Here is an 18,251-nt window from a genome sequence, read left to right as displayed (position 1 = left end):
GGCACCGGGTAAAGCCTTTTTGCCGAGTGCTGTGGCATTGGCACTCGACAAATAGACAACCTTTGTCGAGTGTCTCCTAATGCTCTCGGCAAAAGAACTGACAAAGGGGCCCACTGGCGATCTCTTTGCCGAGTGCTAGTCCGACGGACACTCGGTAAAGAGGAAAACTCTTTGCCGAGTGTCACCTAATACGCTCGGCAAGGAGATACTCTTTGCCGAGTGTCAGTACAATGTACACTCGGCAAAGGCTCTGTCGCCGTTACCAGTCGTCGTGACGGCGACTTTTCTTTGCCGAGTGCCCGATAAAAAGTACTCGACAAAGAAGTCATTGCCGATGTACAGTTCACCGAGCTTTCTTTGCTAAGTGTCACACTCGACAAAGCCATCGCCGAGTGTTTTCCAGGCTTTGCCGAGTGCTTCAGACACTCGGCAAAGAAGCTGTTTCCGGTAGTGTTTGTAGAGGCAATTTGAGTTAGTCCGTAATAATGGTGATTGTTTGGGCAACTAATAGTTTTTATGCTCCTAAGTATGGAATTTATTTTAATTTTCAAAGGATGGATAATGAGGTTAAGGATGTACTAGTTATAAGTGTTGATTGGAGTTGAGAGACACTTAGAGTAGTTTAGGACTTTGTTTCCTTTGGTAGTACTATAAAGGAGATATAAACTAGTAGGCTAAGTGAGGTGTGGTGCACACTTGTTAATCCTAGCACTAGGTAGCTTGGAGAAGGCCCAAAAACCATTCACAACAAACCCCATTTACAAAGGAAGCGCTTGGTTGCCATCTCTCGGGGTGCAGCTACATCCACGAATCCATAAAACAACAGTTGTTTGGTTGGAGATAGGCTGACATGAACCTTGACGCAGTCCGAGCCAGGCCTCAGGAAATGCCCGCGAGGGCGTACGCGCACGTGCCGGGAGTTGAACGGGTTTGTTCATGCACACACTCCAAGACTGTTTTTTTGTTTGTTTTTTCATTATATCTTCTAATTAAAAGATTTAATCATCAAACTGGTTTTATATCTATGTTCTTGATACTTATGCGAACAAAATTAGACCACACATTGCTATATATATTTCAAATAAAAAATTGTGCTTAAGATTAACATATAATTAGTGTCTAATAACATGCAATTAGTGTCTATTAAATAATTTTAACATATAATTAGCGTCTATTAATATATTTTAAATTTATTTAATAATTATTAACTCATGCGACAAGTATTCATGCAAGTAAACAAACAACATATCTCGTCAACGTCAACCAGGCTCAACACATACAAACAACTAAATAGGCTATGTTGCATGTCTTTTAGCCAGGCCTGTCAGAGCGGCTCACTATATACAAGCCAGGAGGCTCAGCCATACAGGCAACCAAATGCACCTAAATTTTCTAGATTGGAAAAGATATGAAGGTGTTTGAAGGTGTCAGACTACACATGTTCAGACCATCAAGCATGGTTCGATGCCTACATAGGGTATTGTCACACCTGGGTTTTAGGGGTCCAAAACTCGAGCGCGAAATAATCACCAGTTGTGCTGGGACCAAGTCTCACACATATGATGAATAATGGTACAGAAACGAATGTCACATCTTTACTATATAATAGGGGTTCTATAAAAAATAAATAAATAAATACACCATATGAAGACATGATCCAGCAACCCAAAGTTGACTGTGAGACGACGGCCTAGACCTCTCGTTAACTCTGTGAGCTCACATACGTTCATCGCTCAACAAGTTGTGGGGAATAATGTGCATGAACTCTTCAAAGGTGGGAGCTCACGTGAAGTGTAAGGCTTACCAAAGAGGATGGTTAAAGCTGAGCATTGCTTTAAAAGTTGGTCAAAATTTTATTAGCAATTACTAAGTATAAGTAAATACCAACCCAATTAAGTAGTAGAACAAAAGTAATAACAACACCTGCGATGCAATGCATATGACAAATTGAATTTAGTTCCATAAATTAATCATGTGAGTGTCCGAGCTGCTCATGACCGTGAGCACGGCTAGTATACCAGTTTTACACTCTGCAGAGGTTGCACATCTTTACCCACAAGTCATGTTACCCATCTGCTAAGAGACAGCCAATCCCATACACCTCTACCGAGGAGGCGAGGCACGGTAACACTACGAGGCCTTTACAAAGTTTCACTAGCTTCAGAAAACCCGCTACAGTTTATAGGAAGCTCCAATGCAGGGATCCCTCGCCTGAGCGCCATCGCAACAAAATCAACCCAAGGACCTTCCTACACTGACCACTCCCCTACTGCCCTTGCCCCTTTCGGGTAAGGTAGTCCTCCACTAGCTTTCCTAATTAGTCAGCCAAGGGCGTCCCATACCACCCTTGTGGTAGCACTGTTTTCCCGGGTGGTTCTCCATGTTCCAATTAACATAATGATCTTAACATCTGATAATAAAAGTGTAATCATGAATAGTCTGTATCTCTATACCCAAAACTACATAAAGCAATAGTAGGTACTACCCAAAAAATCAGTGGTAAACAAGGTATAAGATAGTCAAACTAGGGTAACCTACTGCGTCCCATCAAAACATGACTAGGTAAAAATAAGTGATCAATGGCACAACTTGCCTGGGACTTGAGATTCCAGGTACCAACTTGCTCTTCAGGTTCTTGTGACCTCACTGCTAGTCGTAGCAATACAAACAAACATGGTATGGGCAACATTAACATCACAGCAAACATAAGTACAAAATACACATTAATAATCTACGTATTAAAATAAGATCATAGGAACAAGAATAGTTAATTTTGGAGTTATGGATTTTAAGTTATGAATTTCCAAAAGTTCTAGGTTCTAGGTACAAGATTTAATTAGGAGATAAATTTTAATATGGTTTTCATGTCAAAACAAAGACACTAGTTGATAAACAATAATATTACAAAATTATAGAAACTGGAATGGATCAATTTGGACTTAATATGAATTTTCTATGAATTATACAAGTTTCTAGAATTATTTTTGTATTGAAAATCAATTTCTAAATTCATTTATCTGATTTTCCTTGAGTTCTGGACTGGGCGCCAAAAATAGAGAAGCACGGGGGTCACTGTGTAAGAATTCCTAAGACTCAGTGAACAGCCGCATAGGACGACGGGTTGAATACCTAGAAGCATAGGGTCTCTTCTGCAAAATGCATAGTCCAAAAGGGTATCGGTCATCGTGAGTCGCCCGATCTGGTTTCAATGGCTTAGATTATAGCCTGAGCCCCGTGAACCGGTACATGCCCATAGCCGTTGGAACTGAGATCCACGGTCGGAATTAGAAGCGCGCAGGGGTATGCACGACGCGATCCCAAGCGTTCAACTAGCGTCGGACGATCGGGGCTTAATGGTTTCCTGATCTAATCTTGACTACCCTTTGCTCGATCTATGGTCGTGATCTAATGTGCGAAGGGGTATGGGATGGTTTAATCAGGTCCGCTGGCCCCAGATCCAACGGTCCAGGGCTATCGTCCCCTCCCTATCGGTGACGACGGTCATACACGGCGGTGCTCGAGCCCATGCGGCGGCGCCATCACCGGCGTTGCGCGAAATCGTGATGTGGTGACTAATCCTCTAGTCCAAATGAAGCTATTCATATAGGGGACCGAGGGGAACTTAACGGAGGTGCTTACCATCGTCAGAAGATGAAGTGGAGGCTCGGCCATAGGGAGGTGTGGACTACAGTGGTGGTGGAGTTACGATGAGCAATTGTCATGCTCCCGGTTGCCCACAACTCAAGACACCGCAATAAGTACGCCAGGCACAACACGATGATCACCAATGACCGAACCTAGGGCCCCGAGCGCCACCAATGGCGGCCGCCCCAGTTGGCGAATTGGATCTCGAATCCACCACGACGGAATGGACAATAACAGCGAAGGTTTAAGGATGGCCGAGCTCGGAGATGCGAGGCGGGAGTCCCAGAGGGCCCCGGATTTATGCCCGGGCACACGGGAGAGACCGACCGCGGTTCCCTGGCCGATCCGCGCGGAATTCTCAGAGGCTGTTGCAGAGGATGGTTACGGCAAGGGGATGGAGCTGACGACGTGGCCCCACATGTCACTGACGCTGGTAAACACATGTGTGTGCATCACGAGTGGCTGCTGAAATGGGCCCACAAATCAGCGAGATAGCAGGAGTGCGGTGAGAGGTTGAGCCATGGGAGGCAGTGGGCCGAGGGGAGATGAATAGAGATGGGCCAAGGGAAATTTCGGCCCAGGGTAAGGTTTGCTCTTTTATGTTTTATTTTCATAATTTCTATTTCAAACTTTCAATTCCTATTTCAAATTCAAACACGATTCAACTTTGAACTTCAAACATAATTCTAATGTAGACATACATCCTATCATCATATTTATTATTATTATTACTATTATTTATCTTCCTCCTCACCATTTAATTCAAAAAGAATTAAGTGATTATCAATATTACCTTTCTCAAACTCTTTCCTATATATTTTTTTTATAATTTGAGGTCTTTAATAAAAAGGAATCACTCAAAATTATTGGCAAGAAATTAACCTCTCTTATCTATTTTTGGTCACTTAACTAATTTATTACTCTCAATTGATTATGAAGAGAGAAAAGGGTCCTAATAAATTCCCAGGGTTTCTAAAATTTCAGAACCACTATCATAACTATTCTTATTTCTTTATTTTATTAATTTATGATATACTTCTTTTTCTTCTACCAATTTTTGGGCTTTACAAATCTTACCCCCCATACAAGAAATCTCGTCCTCGAGATTTGTAAGAAAAAGGATGTATACCCATATTATCTCAAAACATATGCACAAATAAGAATCTCGGCATGATGCATAACTTATTAGCAAAACACAGGGTAAAATAGACCTTATTAATATTACTAAAATAGTAAAATACTAGCTACTACTAAATTAATATTTAGGTCTTACAAATAGTACTTAAATATATATATATATATCTATATCTATATTTATGTTTATATATATGCTCTACTCTTGTTGCTCGTTGACTTCTTCACCGACTACTTCATCTTCAACCAGTACTTCTTCTTGGTTTTCAGGTTCACTAGGTTCTGTCTCTACTTCTGCATGGTGGACTTGCCCCCTGTTGACAGATAGGGGCTGACTTTTTCTCGCCAAAGCCTAACCTTGCTTCATTGGAGCTGGTGTAGTGTAGGCAGCCCTGTTGGGACAGTAGTTGGCATAGTGTCCCAATTGACCACACTTGAAGCATGCCCTGTTGGTGGATGTGTTAGGAGCAACGGGTCCTGCTGAGGAGCTTGCTGGAGGAGTAACAGTTTGTGTCTATTGAGTTTGCTGCCCGGAACCGCCACGAGCTTGTGTACTTGGAGTGGTAGTATAGCGAGGACAGGAACTACTTCCATCCTGTCCTTGGTTAGCATCCCTTCTTTTCTCTCCAAACTCACACCTCTTGTTTTCCACAACAATCGCCTTGTCAAGTAGTCGTTGAAAGGACGAAAACGTGTGCAATATCAGTTGGTATTGTAGCGGTCCAATCAAACCTTCTAGGAAGAGCTCCTGCTTCTTCTCATCATCCTCAACATCCCTAGGAGCATATCGAGATAGCTGGATGAATTTGTCCCTATATTCACTCACGGACATACTTCCTTGCTTGATGGATAGAAACTCTTTCCTTTCAATCTTCATGAGTCCCGCAGGAATGTGGTAATTCCTGAATTGAGTAGAGAATTCTGCTAGGTAATTGTGTTGACGGCGGCATGAGCAGCGCAATACGCATCCCACCAATCCGCAGCGTTGGAGAAGGTTGGTGGCTTGTGACTCATAAACTCCTGATGCTTATCCCTAGGTGGAGCTGGTGGTGGTGGTGGAGGTAGTGGTGGTTGTTGCTGTTGCACCCTTCGCTCTTGGCGCATTTCCTCCCTCTCTTGGCGCATCTCCTGACGCTCCTGTCACATCTACGCGTGCATATCGGCCATAGTGTCAGCCATCTGTTGCATTATCCGCATTTGGGATGCAACCGCGGGATCAGCTCTGACTAGTGGAGGATTTGGAGGATTCATCTCTGCTTGTTGTTGTTGTCTAAGCACCCTCCAGTTATATGGATTGGCAGGTAGATCAATTCCTCCTCCCTTCCTGGTATTGACCATCTGAGTTAGAAGCATATGGTAAGATAGTTTTGCAAGGGAAATTATTTGGTAGGCAGAACGAATAGGCTAATAGGTGGTTATGAACTCAAGATTCTTTGACATGGCTTGATCTGTTGTTTTATGTCAAGATTGGGGTAACTAGTCGTATAAGGTGAATGTCGAAAGGTAAGATAGAATCTGTCAAGATGAGATAGATACGGGGTACTTGATACATTTTATTGGGGATAATCTAGATTATCTAGTCATTTTATAAATATTATCTTTTATGCCTAGCTATATATGTAGATGCAATTGTGGACATTAATCCACAACCCATCACACTCAACCAAAGATCCAAATCAGACAACTATCATAAGAACAAACATTCAAGTGCATAGAAACCTAAAAAATAGTTTTGTTTTTGTTCCTAAGATTAGTTCTCCTAGTCCTAAAAATCACTTTAGGTACGGGATTTCAAAGTGTGAAATCCACATTTGTCTTCAGAAGGAAAAGATAAGGATAATCAGAGTAAAGCAGCAGTGGATGAGAAGAGTTTAAGGAAAGTTTAGAAAGAATCAGAGTAGCAAAGGTAAGTAAATAATGGTTGTCCAGTTCTATCTAGGTTTCGTCCTACAGTCAACATTCCTCTGATACCACATCTGTCACACCCGGGTTTTAGGGGTCCAAAACTCGAGCGCGAAATAATCACCAGGTGTGCTGGGACCAAGTCTCACACATATGATGAATAGTGGTACAGAAACGAATGTCACATCTTTACTATATAATAGGGGTTTTGTACAAAATAAATAAATAAATACACCATATGAAGACATGATCCAGCAACCCAAAGTTGACTGGGAGACGACGGCCTAGGCCTCTCGCGAACTCATCATAGCATCCTCCATGTGCCTCATCCTGTGGTACCTATTCTTGACATGTGGGGGGTGTGAGACAACAAGAGTGAGCTCACATACGTTCATCGCTCAACAAGTTGTGGGGGATAATGTGCATGAACTCGCCAAAGGTGGGAGCTCACGTGAAGTGTAAGGCTTACCAAAGAGGATGGTTAAAGCTGAGCATTGCTTTAAATGTTGGTCAAAATTTTATTAGCAATTACTAAGTATAAGTAAATACCAACCCAATTAAGTAGTAGAACAAAAGTAATAACAACACCTGCGATGCAATGCATATGACAAATTGAATTTAGTTCCATAAATTAATCATGTGAGTGTCCGAGCTGCTCATGACCGTGAGCACGACTAGTATACCAGTTTTACACTCTGCAGAGGTTGCACATCTTTACCCACAAGTCATGTTACCCATCTGCCAAGAGACGACCAATCCCATACACCTCTACCAAGGAGGCGAGGCAGGGTAACACTATGAGGTCTTTACAAAGTTCCACTAGCTTCAGAAAACCCGCTACAGTTTATAGGAAGCTCCAATGCAGGGATCCCTCGCCTGACCGCCATCGCAGCAAAATCAACCCAAGGACCTCTGCCCCCTACACTGGCCACTCCCCTACTGCCCTTGCCCCTTTCGGGTAAGGTAGTCCTCCACTAGCTTTCCTAATTAGTCAGCCAAGGGCGTCCCATACCACCCTTGTGGTAGCACTGTTTTCCCGGGTGGTTCGCCATGTTCCAATTAACATAATGATCTTAACATGAACAATAAATAACATCTGATAATAAAAGTATAATCATGAATAGTGTGTATCTCTATACCCAAAACCACATAAATCAATAGCAGGTACTACCAAAAAATTCAGTGGTAAACAAGGTATAAAGATAGTCAAACTAGGGTAACCTACTGGGTCCCATAAAAATTAATCTATACAGATCATTATGATTAATCAGAACATGACTAGGTAAAAAGAAGTGATCAAGGGCACAACTTGCCTGGGACTTGAGATTCCAGGTACCAACTTGGTACCAACTTGCTCTTCAGGTTCTCGTGACCTCACTGCTAGTCGTAGCAATACAAACAAACATGGTATGTGCAACATTAACATCACACCAAACATAAGTACAAAATACATATTAATAATCTACATATTAAAATAAGATCATAGGAACAGGAATCGTTAATTTTGGAGTTATGGATTTTAAGTTATGAATTTCCAAAAGTTCTAGGTGCTAGGTACAAGATTTAATTAGGAGATAAATTTTAATATGGTTTTCATGTCAAAACAGATACACCAGTTTATAAACAATAATATTACAAAATTATAGAAACTAGAATGGATCAATTTGGACTTAATATGAATTTTCTATGAATTATACAAGTTTCTAGAATTATTTTTGTATTGAAAATCAATTTCTAAATTCATTTATCTAATTTTCCTTGAGTTCTGGACTGGGCGCTGTTGGGGACTTGTTCTCAAATGCTATGAATTAAGAATAAGGCAACACAAAATATTAAAGGTTAAGGTCCTTCGTCCTTCGAAGCATTATTCTCCTTAGGACATAATGATCTTCAGACGAAGGTCATGAAGGACATACCTTCATGATTGCAATGTATGTTAATGAAAGAAGGAGCATGTAAAACATAGAGAACAACATGAATGATTACGTAACATTATCAACTCATCTTTTTATTATATCGTCATAAATAAACAGAAATAATACATAATTACATTTGTACCTTCGGCTTGACAGAAGGGGATTGTACAAGCGTAATGCACGAGCGAGTACAAATTAGCGTGAACAGTACGGGGGTATTGTTCATCTATTTATAGGCACAAGACGCAGCCTGTGAGAAATTACATTCATGCCCTTTATATTTACTATTGACTTATGGATAACTCTATGAGGATTAGATAGCCTTTTCCCCTTTAAGTCGGTTCCTTTTTCCGCTATTTAGCCGAAGCTCCCTTGCGCGTAGCTTCGGAGCAACTCCAGCCTTCGTCACGATCATGCTTTTTTACATCGCATATGCTTTTAACCCGAGTTCGAAGGTACCTGTTCATATGTCACACCTGGAAGACATTGTTAAATCACGTTTTTGAGGACCTTCGGAGGACGAAGGCTCCCAACAGGCGCCAAAAACAGAGAAGCACGGGGTCACGATGTAAGAATTCCTAAGACTCAGTGAACAGCCACATAGGACGGCAGGTTGAATACCAAAAAGCATACGGTCTCTTCTGCAAAATGCACAGGCCGAAAGAGTATCGGTCATCGTGAGTCGCCCGATCTGGTTTCAATGGCTCAGATTATAACCCGAGCCCTGCGAACCGGTACAGGCTCATAGCCGTTGGATCCGAGATCCACAGTCGGGATTAGAAGCGCGTAGGGGTATGCACGACGCGATCCCAAGCGTTCAACTAGCGTCGAACGGTTAGGGCTTAATGGTTTCCTGATCTAATCTTGACTGCCCTTTGCTCGATCTACGGTCGTGATCTAACCTGCAAAGGTGTATGGGATGGTTTAATCAGGTCCGCTGGCCCCAGATCCAACAGTCCAGGGCTGTCGTCCCCTCCCTGCCAGGGACGACGGTCATACACAGCGGTGCTCGAGCCCATGCAGCGGCACTATCACCGGGGTTGCGCGAAATCATTATGTGGAGACTAATCCTCTAGTCCAAATGAAGCTATTCATAGAGGGGACCGAGGGGAACTTAACATAGGTGCTTACCACCGTCAGAAGATGAAGTGGGGGCTCGACCACAGGGAGGTGTGGACTGCAGTGGTGATGGAGTTACGACGAGCAATTGTCGTGCTCCCGGTTGCCCACAACTCAAGACACCGCAATAAGTACGTCAGGCACACCACGACGATCACCACTGACCGAACCTAGGCCCCCGAGCGCCACCAATGGCGGCATCCCAGTTGGCGAATTGGATCTCGAATCCACCACGACGGAGTGGGCACTCACAGCGAAGGTTTGAGGATGGCCGAGCTCGGAGATGCGAGGCGGGAGCCCCAGGGGTCCCGAATTTATACTCGGGCACGCGGGAGAGACTGACCGTGGCTCCCTGGCTGATCCGCGCGGAATTCGCAGAGGCTGTTGCGGAGGATGGTTACGGCAAGGGGATGGAGCTGACGATGTGCCCCCATATGTCACTGACGCTGGTAAACACGTGCGTGCATCACGAGTGGCTGCCGAAATGGGCCCACAGATCAGCGAGATAGCAGGAGTGTGGTGAGAGGTTGAGCCGCGGGAGGCAGTGGGCCGAGGGGAGATGAATAAAGATGGGCCAAGGGAAATTTCGGCCCAGGGTAAGGTTTGCTCTTTTCTGTTTTCTTTTTATAATTTCTATTTCAAACATTCAATTCCTATTTCAAATTGAAACACGATTCAACTTTGAACTTCAAACATAATTCTAATGTAGACATAAATCCTATCTTCATATTTATTATTATTATTATTATTTATCTTCCTCCTCACCGTTTAATTAAAAAAGAATTAAATGATTATCAAAATTACCTTTCTCAAACTCTTTCCTATATATATATATTTTATAATTTGAGGTCAAATTTAAATTATATTTTTAATAAAAAGGAATCACTCAAAATTATTGGCAAGAAATTAACCTCTCTTATCTATTTTTGGTCACTTAACTAATTTAGTACTCTCAATTGATTATGAAGAGAAAAAGGTCCTAATAAATTCCGAGGGTTTCTAAAATTTCAGAACCACTATCATAACTATTCTTATTTCTTTATTTTATTAATTTATGATATACTTCTTTTTCTTCCTCCAATTTTTGGGCTTTACATGTATGGCATAGCTAGTTGGATAGTTGGGGTGTATAAATACTAAACCAACCCATCCATTCTATCTCTCTTGTCCATTTGATCTAGTGAAGGGACCCTTTGAATATTGAGAAAGAGGATTTACCCAATGAAAAACTTAAGAGTTGATGATCGTGTGATTAACGACATCTTTAGTACATTGAGAGTAGAAAATGTACATCTGCCCTTCTTATTAGCCTTAGATAGGTTAAGGGAGAGTTTGTTCTTATTACTCTTGGTGATCAACATCACCTCAACGGCTAGGTGGCAATGACGAGTTTGGACACCACATGTAAGATTAGGTGACCTAACTCAAGTTGTAAATGGTTGTGTGTCCGTGTGGGGGTATCGTGCCACATTGGCAAAGGACTAAGTCGTGGAGAGTACTTAGCCTTGCATGGATGAACGGGGAGTAACACTCTTGTGTGAGCGCTCCAACTGGGAATGCTGACTCTCTAATACCTTGGCAAAACATTGATGCGTTTCTAAGCCTTGTTGTACTTCGAACATTTTCATTTATTAAATTACATTCAAGTATTTGCATTGCTAGAAGTGCCATTCTAGAATATGATTGGAACCTTGGATGTAAAACCCTAGAAGTATTTTCATTAATCTAGGATTTTAGAGTTTTCAAGAGAGAACTTTTTGGTACTTTTGGAGAGAACGTTTTGTACACAAATCGTGATGATTAAAAAGTTGATTATGCAAGATTAGTGTGGTAACATTATTCCTCTCTTTTTGTTGATTAATCACATTATTAGTTTTGGTTCTAAACAGAATATTTATTTTACAAGTGTTACTAATGTTTTAATTCATCAAGATCATTACTAATGCATCTATTCACTGATCTACAAAGTTTGAGATATTTTTTTTTCAAATTTTTGCTTAATTTTGAAGTTAGATGTTGATTAAATTTTGTTACTCTCTAGAACAGTGATCTTATTTCGTTAATATCATTATATTAGAAAGTCAGATCGACATGATTCTAGTTTGGTTTGTTTTATATTTTTTTATCTAGTTTAACCTGTTAAATTTTGAGATCGGTCAGAGTTATGGATTTTGGTCAGCAACGTTTTTACTATCATAACAGTAATATGTCTAGATTTGTAGAAGTGCAATATTTCGGTTTTGTGGTTAGGAGAAGGTGAGATGAATATTTTTAATCTTTTGCAATCATTTACCCCCTCTGATTGCCTATTGTAGCATCATACGATCCTACATAAACACATAAACTCAAGTATAGGTAATAAAAATGGTGGATAGATGATTGGTTAAAAGGCATAAACCATTTTTAGGGAGCCTATTTCACACCCCCTAACTTAGCCTTTAGATATTTTTATGCTAAACGACTTAACCTTATAGGCAAAATGGTTCAACTCTTCATCGATGCAAATGATGACCATTGACTTTATGACTTTGCTTCGTGTCCATGCAAACTTCACGATGACGCCACGTGGCCTCTCTAGTTTCCACCATGACTCCAATCAAGTTTTAAGGCCCAAAGTAAAAAACCGTCCATAGTGATTTTAAGGTCCAAACCACGAAATCACTCTAGAGTAGCATATCCTCTATGCTCCCTCCATGATGTCAACACAACACATGTCACCTCTAGTTCCCAATGACCCGATCACCAAGTGCTGAAGTATCTCCGCTTGACTTGGTTAATAAGATTTACTCCTCTATATACACTTGTCCCGGGTGTCAACAACCATGGTCAATCTCCCGAACTCCTCTATCTACAACTAAAAAAAGGGCGGTTTGGATTTACAGGAATCGGGAATGCAATATGGGGATGCGTTCAGCAACATGTTTTGGCACTTGGGCATATATTGCCGGCTGCATGACGACATGAAAAATCCTGCTAATGCCCATGCCGCATCGTTTCTGGTTTTTTGGAGCAAGGAATCTAAACAAGATTATTACCTGGCATACGGCCCTTATTATCAGTGCTTTGTCATCCTGCTTTTAGCACTCTACTGAGGTTATCATATGTGTAGCAGACACCACATGAGTTTTGGAGAATATATGGCACAATTATTTGAATACAGCCTGAGTGCGAGGTCACCACTCTTGTGTCCGGTTTGCTTTGTTTTTCTTCTTCTCCTTCTTCTTCTTCTTGCTTTTTTGTTATTCCCAAGACAGACGATGTCGACAGATGTTTAGTGGAACCGCTTTGTTTTTCCCGGCCCAATGTCTGATCAGGTGATAAAGTTCTGGACTCTGTACGTACAACTCGTCTTCTACTCTTGAATAATTAATCAATTGAAGCAGTAGAGAGCTTCTTGAATACGTACACAACTGCTGCACCCGCCGCCTTTCCGTGTATTTTTTTTCTTTCAGAATACTGAAACAAAAGGTCCAGTACATGCCAAGAAACAAAAGGTTGCAGCTAGAGCGCTGCAGAACGAGACGTATCCGAAACATCTAATGACGAAGCAGAGCCCTGTGGTCTGTGGAGTAGTCACCTTTTGTAGCAATAGCGCAGCGTTGTTTCTTCCGCATCCACAGGTGATAATAACCTTCGCTAGCTACACGGTTCTTCAGCGCTAGCTGAAGATTAGATTGGTCTCAAGATGGTGCATGTCAGATAAGCTAAAGCCATGCTGCTTCGAAGTGATAAGAACCATGTCATGCATGCATGATAATACGCATCACCATGAACGACGACATCACGAAACGTGTTCCGAGCGGAGTAGAAAGTGATGCAGAACCCATTAGGGTTGATTTGGTGTTGATTTGGTGACAAGGGGATCCCGAGAGGATTGGAGGGGATTGAGGGGGAAATAAACTAATTTCCCCCTCAATCCCCCCTTCGATCCTCCCGGGATCCCGGGTCATCAAATCAACCCTAACTTTGTTTGATACGGGGAGTGGCCGGCCTGCTAGCTGCCTGTGTCAAGTATGATTGTGTAGCATGGCTTTCATGTAGTAGTACTACTAGCGTATCTCTGAAAGTTGGTTCTGAGAAGAAAAAAAATTAATGGAAATGAAGCCATAGAGGGAACCTAGGAGAGGCAGATCGACTGATCCATGCCGCCCCAGGATTTGGAAAAAAAAAGTTTTTTTTTCTCCTTGGGAGAGGCAGGCAGGCAATGAGATTGAAGAAAGCGGCTTTGTGCAACCAACCTTGCCCACTGCGCTGGTGCAGTTACACACTGTTACAGTGGAGATGGGACCTCAGCTGGAGTCCTTTTTGTTTATTGCTTCTCTGTATGTTAAAGAGATGCATCATGTTGGTTTAGGGATCAACACTGAATCTTTCTTTCAAGTGCTTGCTAAGTAGGACTGCATGCTTTTTGGGGGAATTATTCCCTCGACTCCCATCACTAGACAACGCTGATTCTTTGATACTACCCTTGCTAACTGAGACAGGGTTCTTGGAACCGGTAGACATCATGGGTGCGAGCTGCCTAGTACGCCAACAGCATGAAGCATTTCTTTAATTTTCAAGATGCAGTAGTGGGAAGCAAAGCAATACCCCCTCTCTAATACTACTAATTAACAAGTAGTACATGATATGGGTACGTACGCTCCATTCGCCGCATCAATATGCTATGCTATGCATAATGCGTGAAGCCCGCACACTGATCACGTTTCCGATCGCATATAAAATTAAATGCCAAGGATAGCTGCAGCCCGCAGAGAGATAAATTAAAAGAAGAATGCTTAGGGCCGAAAAAGATTTGCCTTTTAGGTGCGCTGAGTTCTTGCTATTTCAGAGTTCCAGGGAATGCTGCTTGCCTAGCTAGCTACACCGGCGGCCCAATCATATGAGCTAGCTTCCTCAAAGGCTATGATTCCGTGCACTAGCTAACTTGTGATAGTCACACCTTTGCATAGATGAACTGGTGTGTCTAATTAAAACTGAAAAATATGTGTTGAGCTCCATTTTGAGCGGGCGGACGGTCCGGCCCTGAGGCCGGACGGTCCGCGGTCCGGACAGTCCACGCCTGTGGGCCGGACGGTCCACGCATGCGCAGAGCAGTTTAGGGTTCCGAGTTTTGTGCTATGTTTGTTGGCTAGATTTGCAGAATTAGCTCGGAATCCAGTCGTGTAAAGGGTCCAGCCCCCCTCCTCTATAAAAAGAGAGGTCTACGGCCGATTTGTAGGAATCAATCGAATCAATACAACTTCTATTTTGCATTTTATTCTAGGAGTAGTTCTAGTCTAGTTTAGGTTTAGCTTCTCGATCCCCAAATTCTCTGCCTTTCCTCGACTCTACGTCGATTAGAGGAGTCTAGGTCGGTCTGCCCAAGTCTAGACAACTCCTAGGATCTCTCCTCCCCGACGGGGTCCCTCCCGGGAGCGAGATCCAGGCGCCGCTGGCGATCTTCCGCCGCCCCTGCGCACGCGCGGACCGTCCGGCCGTCAGGCAGGGAACCCGAGCTCCTGCACCAGGTCGTGGACCGTCCGGCCCTGCGCCGCGGACCGTCCGCGCTTGACCAGAGAGCACTGCCGCCTCACGCCAGGTCGCGGACCGTCCGGCCCTGTGCCGCGGACCGTCCGCGCCTGACCAGAGAGCACCGCCGCCGGTTTTTCTTGAGTATTTGGCGCTCCGAAAAAGCGTCAACAATATGCAAGATAAATTTACATGATTAAGCACATATGCTTTCTAGCTAAAAGAGAAAAAAAATAGCTAGGGAATAGCGCGGCTTCTTCATAGGATAGAGAGGATGGCGGATAGTGCGTGCGTGCTATATATATGTAGCGCAGATGCTAAGTTCTAACAGCAAAATATCAAAAAATGATCATTTTGTGGAGGATATATCAATACTAATATCATGGTTTCTTGAATAATTAGAAGTTTGTAAGTTAGTTACTACATTAATAACATGAAATCACATAGAAGCGTATAAATGAATAACATGTGTGGAGTCATTAAAATGATACTAATAATGATTATCTCAGGCGTACTGGCAGCATCTGCTTAGCAGGAGAGGTTACAAAACTCCCCATCATCATTATATTGCATCCTCCTCAGCTTCCATCTTGGCACCACTTCACTACTACAGCTAGCACTACTACTGCCCGTCGCTAGCTTAAAGCATCAGGTCGCCCCACACTACAACACATCTATCATGGGCCGGCCGGGGGAGAAGAGGACGCACAAAAGCACAGCACAGGAGGGCTAAGATGACGCACGCGCGCGATCGACCCGTCGATCGGCGCATCTCCTGTAGCTTAAGCCTGGTCGTCCTTGCCCTGCATCCGGGCCTCCGCCGCGGGGACCGCCGTGACGGCGACGGCCGCGTTGGCGTTGGCGTTGGTGTTGGCCTGGGCTTTCTCCAGCTGCACCTCGTCCAGCTCCACGATCTCCATGATCCTGCCATTGCCGTCGACGGCCTTGATCGCCACGGGGATCTCCATGGCCGCCTCTCCCTCCTTCTCCTCGTTCTCTTTGTGCTTACCCCACAGCACCGAGTACAGGCCGGCGACAATCAGCACGGACCCGATGATCCTGGGAACAAGAAATGGCATGCATGGGACAGGTTACTGCTTGTGCTGTCTGGTATGGTAGTACTTTTGCACGACACACATGCATGGCGGCCAGTCAGAGCACTTACCCGCCGAGGTAGATGTTCTCTGCGAGGATGAAGGAGCCCATGATGGCGACGATGATCATCATGAGGGGGCTGAAGGCGGAGGCGAAGACAGGGCCCCGGCTCTGGATCACCAGCCCTTGCACGTAGTAGGCAATGCTGGACGTCACTATGCCCTGCACCACACACACAGATACATGCGTGGTCAGCGTCGTCATGACTCAGGACACGCATGATGTGCTTCTTTGCCGGTCGGAGAGCAGCAGATACGGTTTGGTTTGTTATACTGACAGCGTAGGCGGCGGCTAGGAGGTTCATGTCGAAGCCGATCCTCCACACGGAGGGCTCGCGCTCCATGACGAAGGTGACGACGATGGCCTGCAGGGTGCCCACGAAGCAGATGAGGGTGGTCAGCGACAGCGGCGCGTCGTACCTCTTCAGCGTGGCGGCCTGCAACAGTTTTGACTTTTGAGTGACCAGACAACAAAACATAATTAAGATACTTGATTCAAAAGCAAGCTCCAGTGTTCTAGGAGCTACTTCGTGGTACTGGTCAGAGGAGAGCTAGCACAGACCTGGAGGATGAAGAGGGACGCCCAGGCGAGGGTAGCGATGATGAGGAAAATGGAGCCGGTGAACCAGTCCTTGTCGGCGGCGGCGGCAGCAGCGGCGGCGTCCGGGTGCGGGCCGTGGAGGTGTATGTGCTTGGTCCAGACCAACTCGACGACGCGGCCCTTGTAGAGCGTCATGAGCATGGCGCCGGCCACCGTCACGAGCGTTCCTACCACCTTGGCCACGCACCTCGCCTTCTTCAGGTTCACCTTCTCCATCCTGACGGTACGTATCCGTTATATCAATCAGTTCGTTTGTTATCCACCACACCAATGCCACAACTGTACGTACGTGTTGCCTATTTGCTATACTTTCATTATTTTGCTGCTTGTGTTTCTTAGTTCTTGCTCGTTCCAGCGCTAGCTCATGAGTATATATGCGTGTATATATATATACCTGAAGAGCACGGCCAGGACGAAGGTCATGGCGGGGAGCATGTTGCTCATGGCGCAGGAGAAGGTCGGCGAGGTGAACTTGAGCCCCGCGTAGTAGAAGTTCTGGTCGATCACCGGCCTGTGCGCACGAAACGATTCGCAGAGCCGCATGCAATCAGAGTCAGAGCAGAGTTTTGCCAAGCAAGAAACTAACAGCGCAATAACTCGGAACAGAACCAAGCCCCCCCTGTGCACGCACCCGAGCAGCGCGAGGACGAAGATCTGGAGGAAGGCCCAGAGCGTCATCCTGGGGCGGACCTTGCGCTCGAGCACGAGCGCGAAGGGCGCGATGGAGAGCGTGGCGAAGGCGTGGCGGTAGACGACGAGCACGTAGTGGCTCATGCCGTGGTTGAGCGACACCTTGGTGATGACGTTCATGCCGGCGTACCCGAACTGCAGCGAGATCATCGCCACGTACGGCTTGCACCGCTGCATCAGCGACTCGCTGTCTCCGGCGACGACCGCCATTGCTGCCACACTCTACGAGCGCGGTTCGCGTCCTTCTGGACCGAGAGAGGGGCACACGATGGTGTCAGGTCAGCAGCAGCAAACTCGGCTCTGCTCTGCTGTGCTGCGGCTGGGGAGGGAGGAGCAGTGTGCTTGCTTGCTCTCTTGTCGCCTGAGGTGTGGAGTAGCAAGCGCGCCGCGGGTATTTATAGGCAGGCGTTCCGTCCCGCGGTGCTGGACTGCTGGTGCTGGTTGGTTGGCCGTGGGGGCCAACGCTGACGTCGCGCCGGGCGGGGGATTCTCAGATTCTGGGCTTTGGCTGCATGGAAACTGAGATGCTCCTCTGTCCTTCTGCTGGTCTGATGCAAAGGCGAAAGACAAGCTCTGCCA

General features: G+C 44.7%; 1 protein-coding gene across 2 annotated transcripts; it reads right to left on the bottom strand.

Annotated features, from left to right (window-relative positions):
* Positions 1–15,704: 15,704 nt before the first annotated feature.
* On the bottom strand, positions 15,705–18,032 carry LOC100384013 (uncharacterized). 2 transcript variants are annotated; one of them, NM_001372217.1, is made up of 6 exons: positions 17,614–18,017; positions 17,377–17,493; positions 16,944–17,199; positions 16,660–16,818; positions 16,393–16,544; positions 15,705–16,286 (listed from the first exon to the last, which is right to left on the bottom strand). In NM_001372217.1, the coding sequence occupies exons 1-6, from the start codon at positions 17,880–17,882 to the stop codon at positions 16,010–16,012; spliced, it is 1,230 nt and encodes a 409-aa protein (NP_001359146.1). In that variant the 5' UTR covers positions 17,883–18,017; the 3' UTR covers positions 15,705–16,009. The 2 variants fall into 2 exon arrangements, with proteins under 2 accessions (NP_001359146.1, XP_035817436.1); XM_035961543.1 differs by having other exon boundaries at positions 15,707–16,286; positions 17,377–18,032.
* Between the last annotated feature and the right edge of the window lie 219 nt (positions 18,033–18,251).

The sequence above is a fragment of the Zea mays genome, chromosome 8, assembly GCF_902167145.1.
Source record: "Zea mays cultivar B73 chromosome 8, Zm-B73-REFERENCE-NAM-5.0, whole genome shotgun sequence".
NCBI lineage: Eukaryota > Viridiplantae > Streptophyta > Magnoliopsida > Poales > Poaceae > Zea > Zea mays.
This window is presented reverse-complemented; position numbering and strand designations above follow the sequence as displayed.

Excerpts from the sequence above, each read along its gene's own strand:
- LOC100384013 (XM_035961543.1), bottom strand. The coding sequence starts at position 17,882 with ATGGCGGTCGTCGCCGGAGACAGCGAGTCGCTGATGCAGCGGTGCAAG. Across the intron at positions 17,200-17,376 it reads GTCCTGGCCGTGCTCTTCAG|GATGGAGAAGGTGAACCTGA; the intron begins GTATATATATAT and ends ACGTACCGTCAG. Across the intron at positions 16,819-16,943 it reads CGTCCCTCTTCATCCTCCAG|GCCGCCACGCTGAAGAGGTA; the intron begins GTCTGTGCTAGC and ends AAACTGTTGCAG.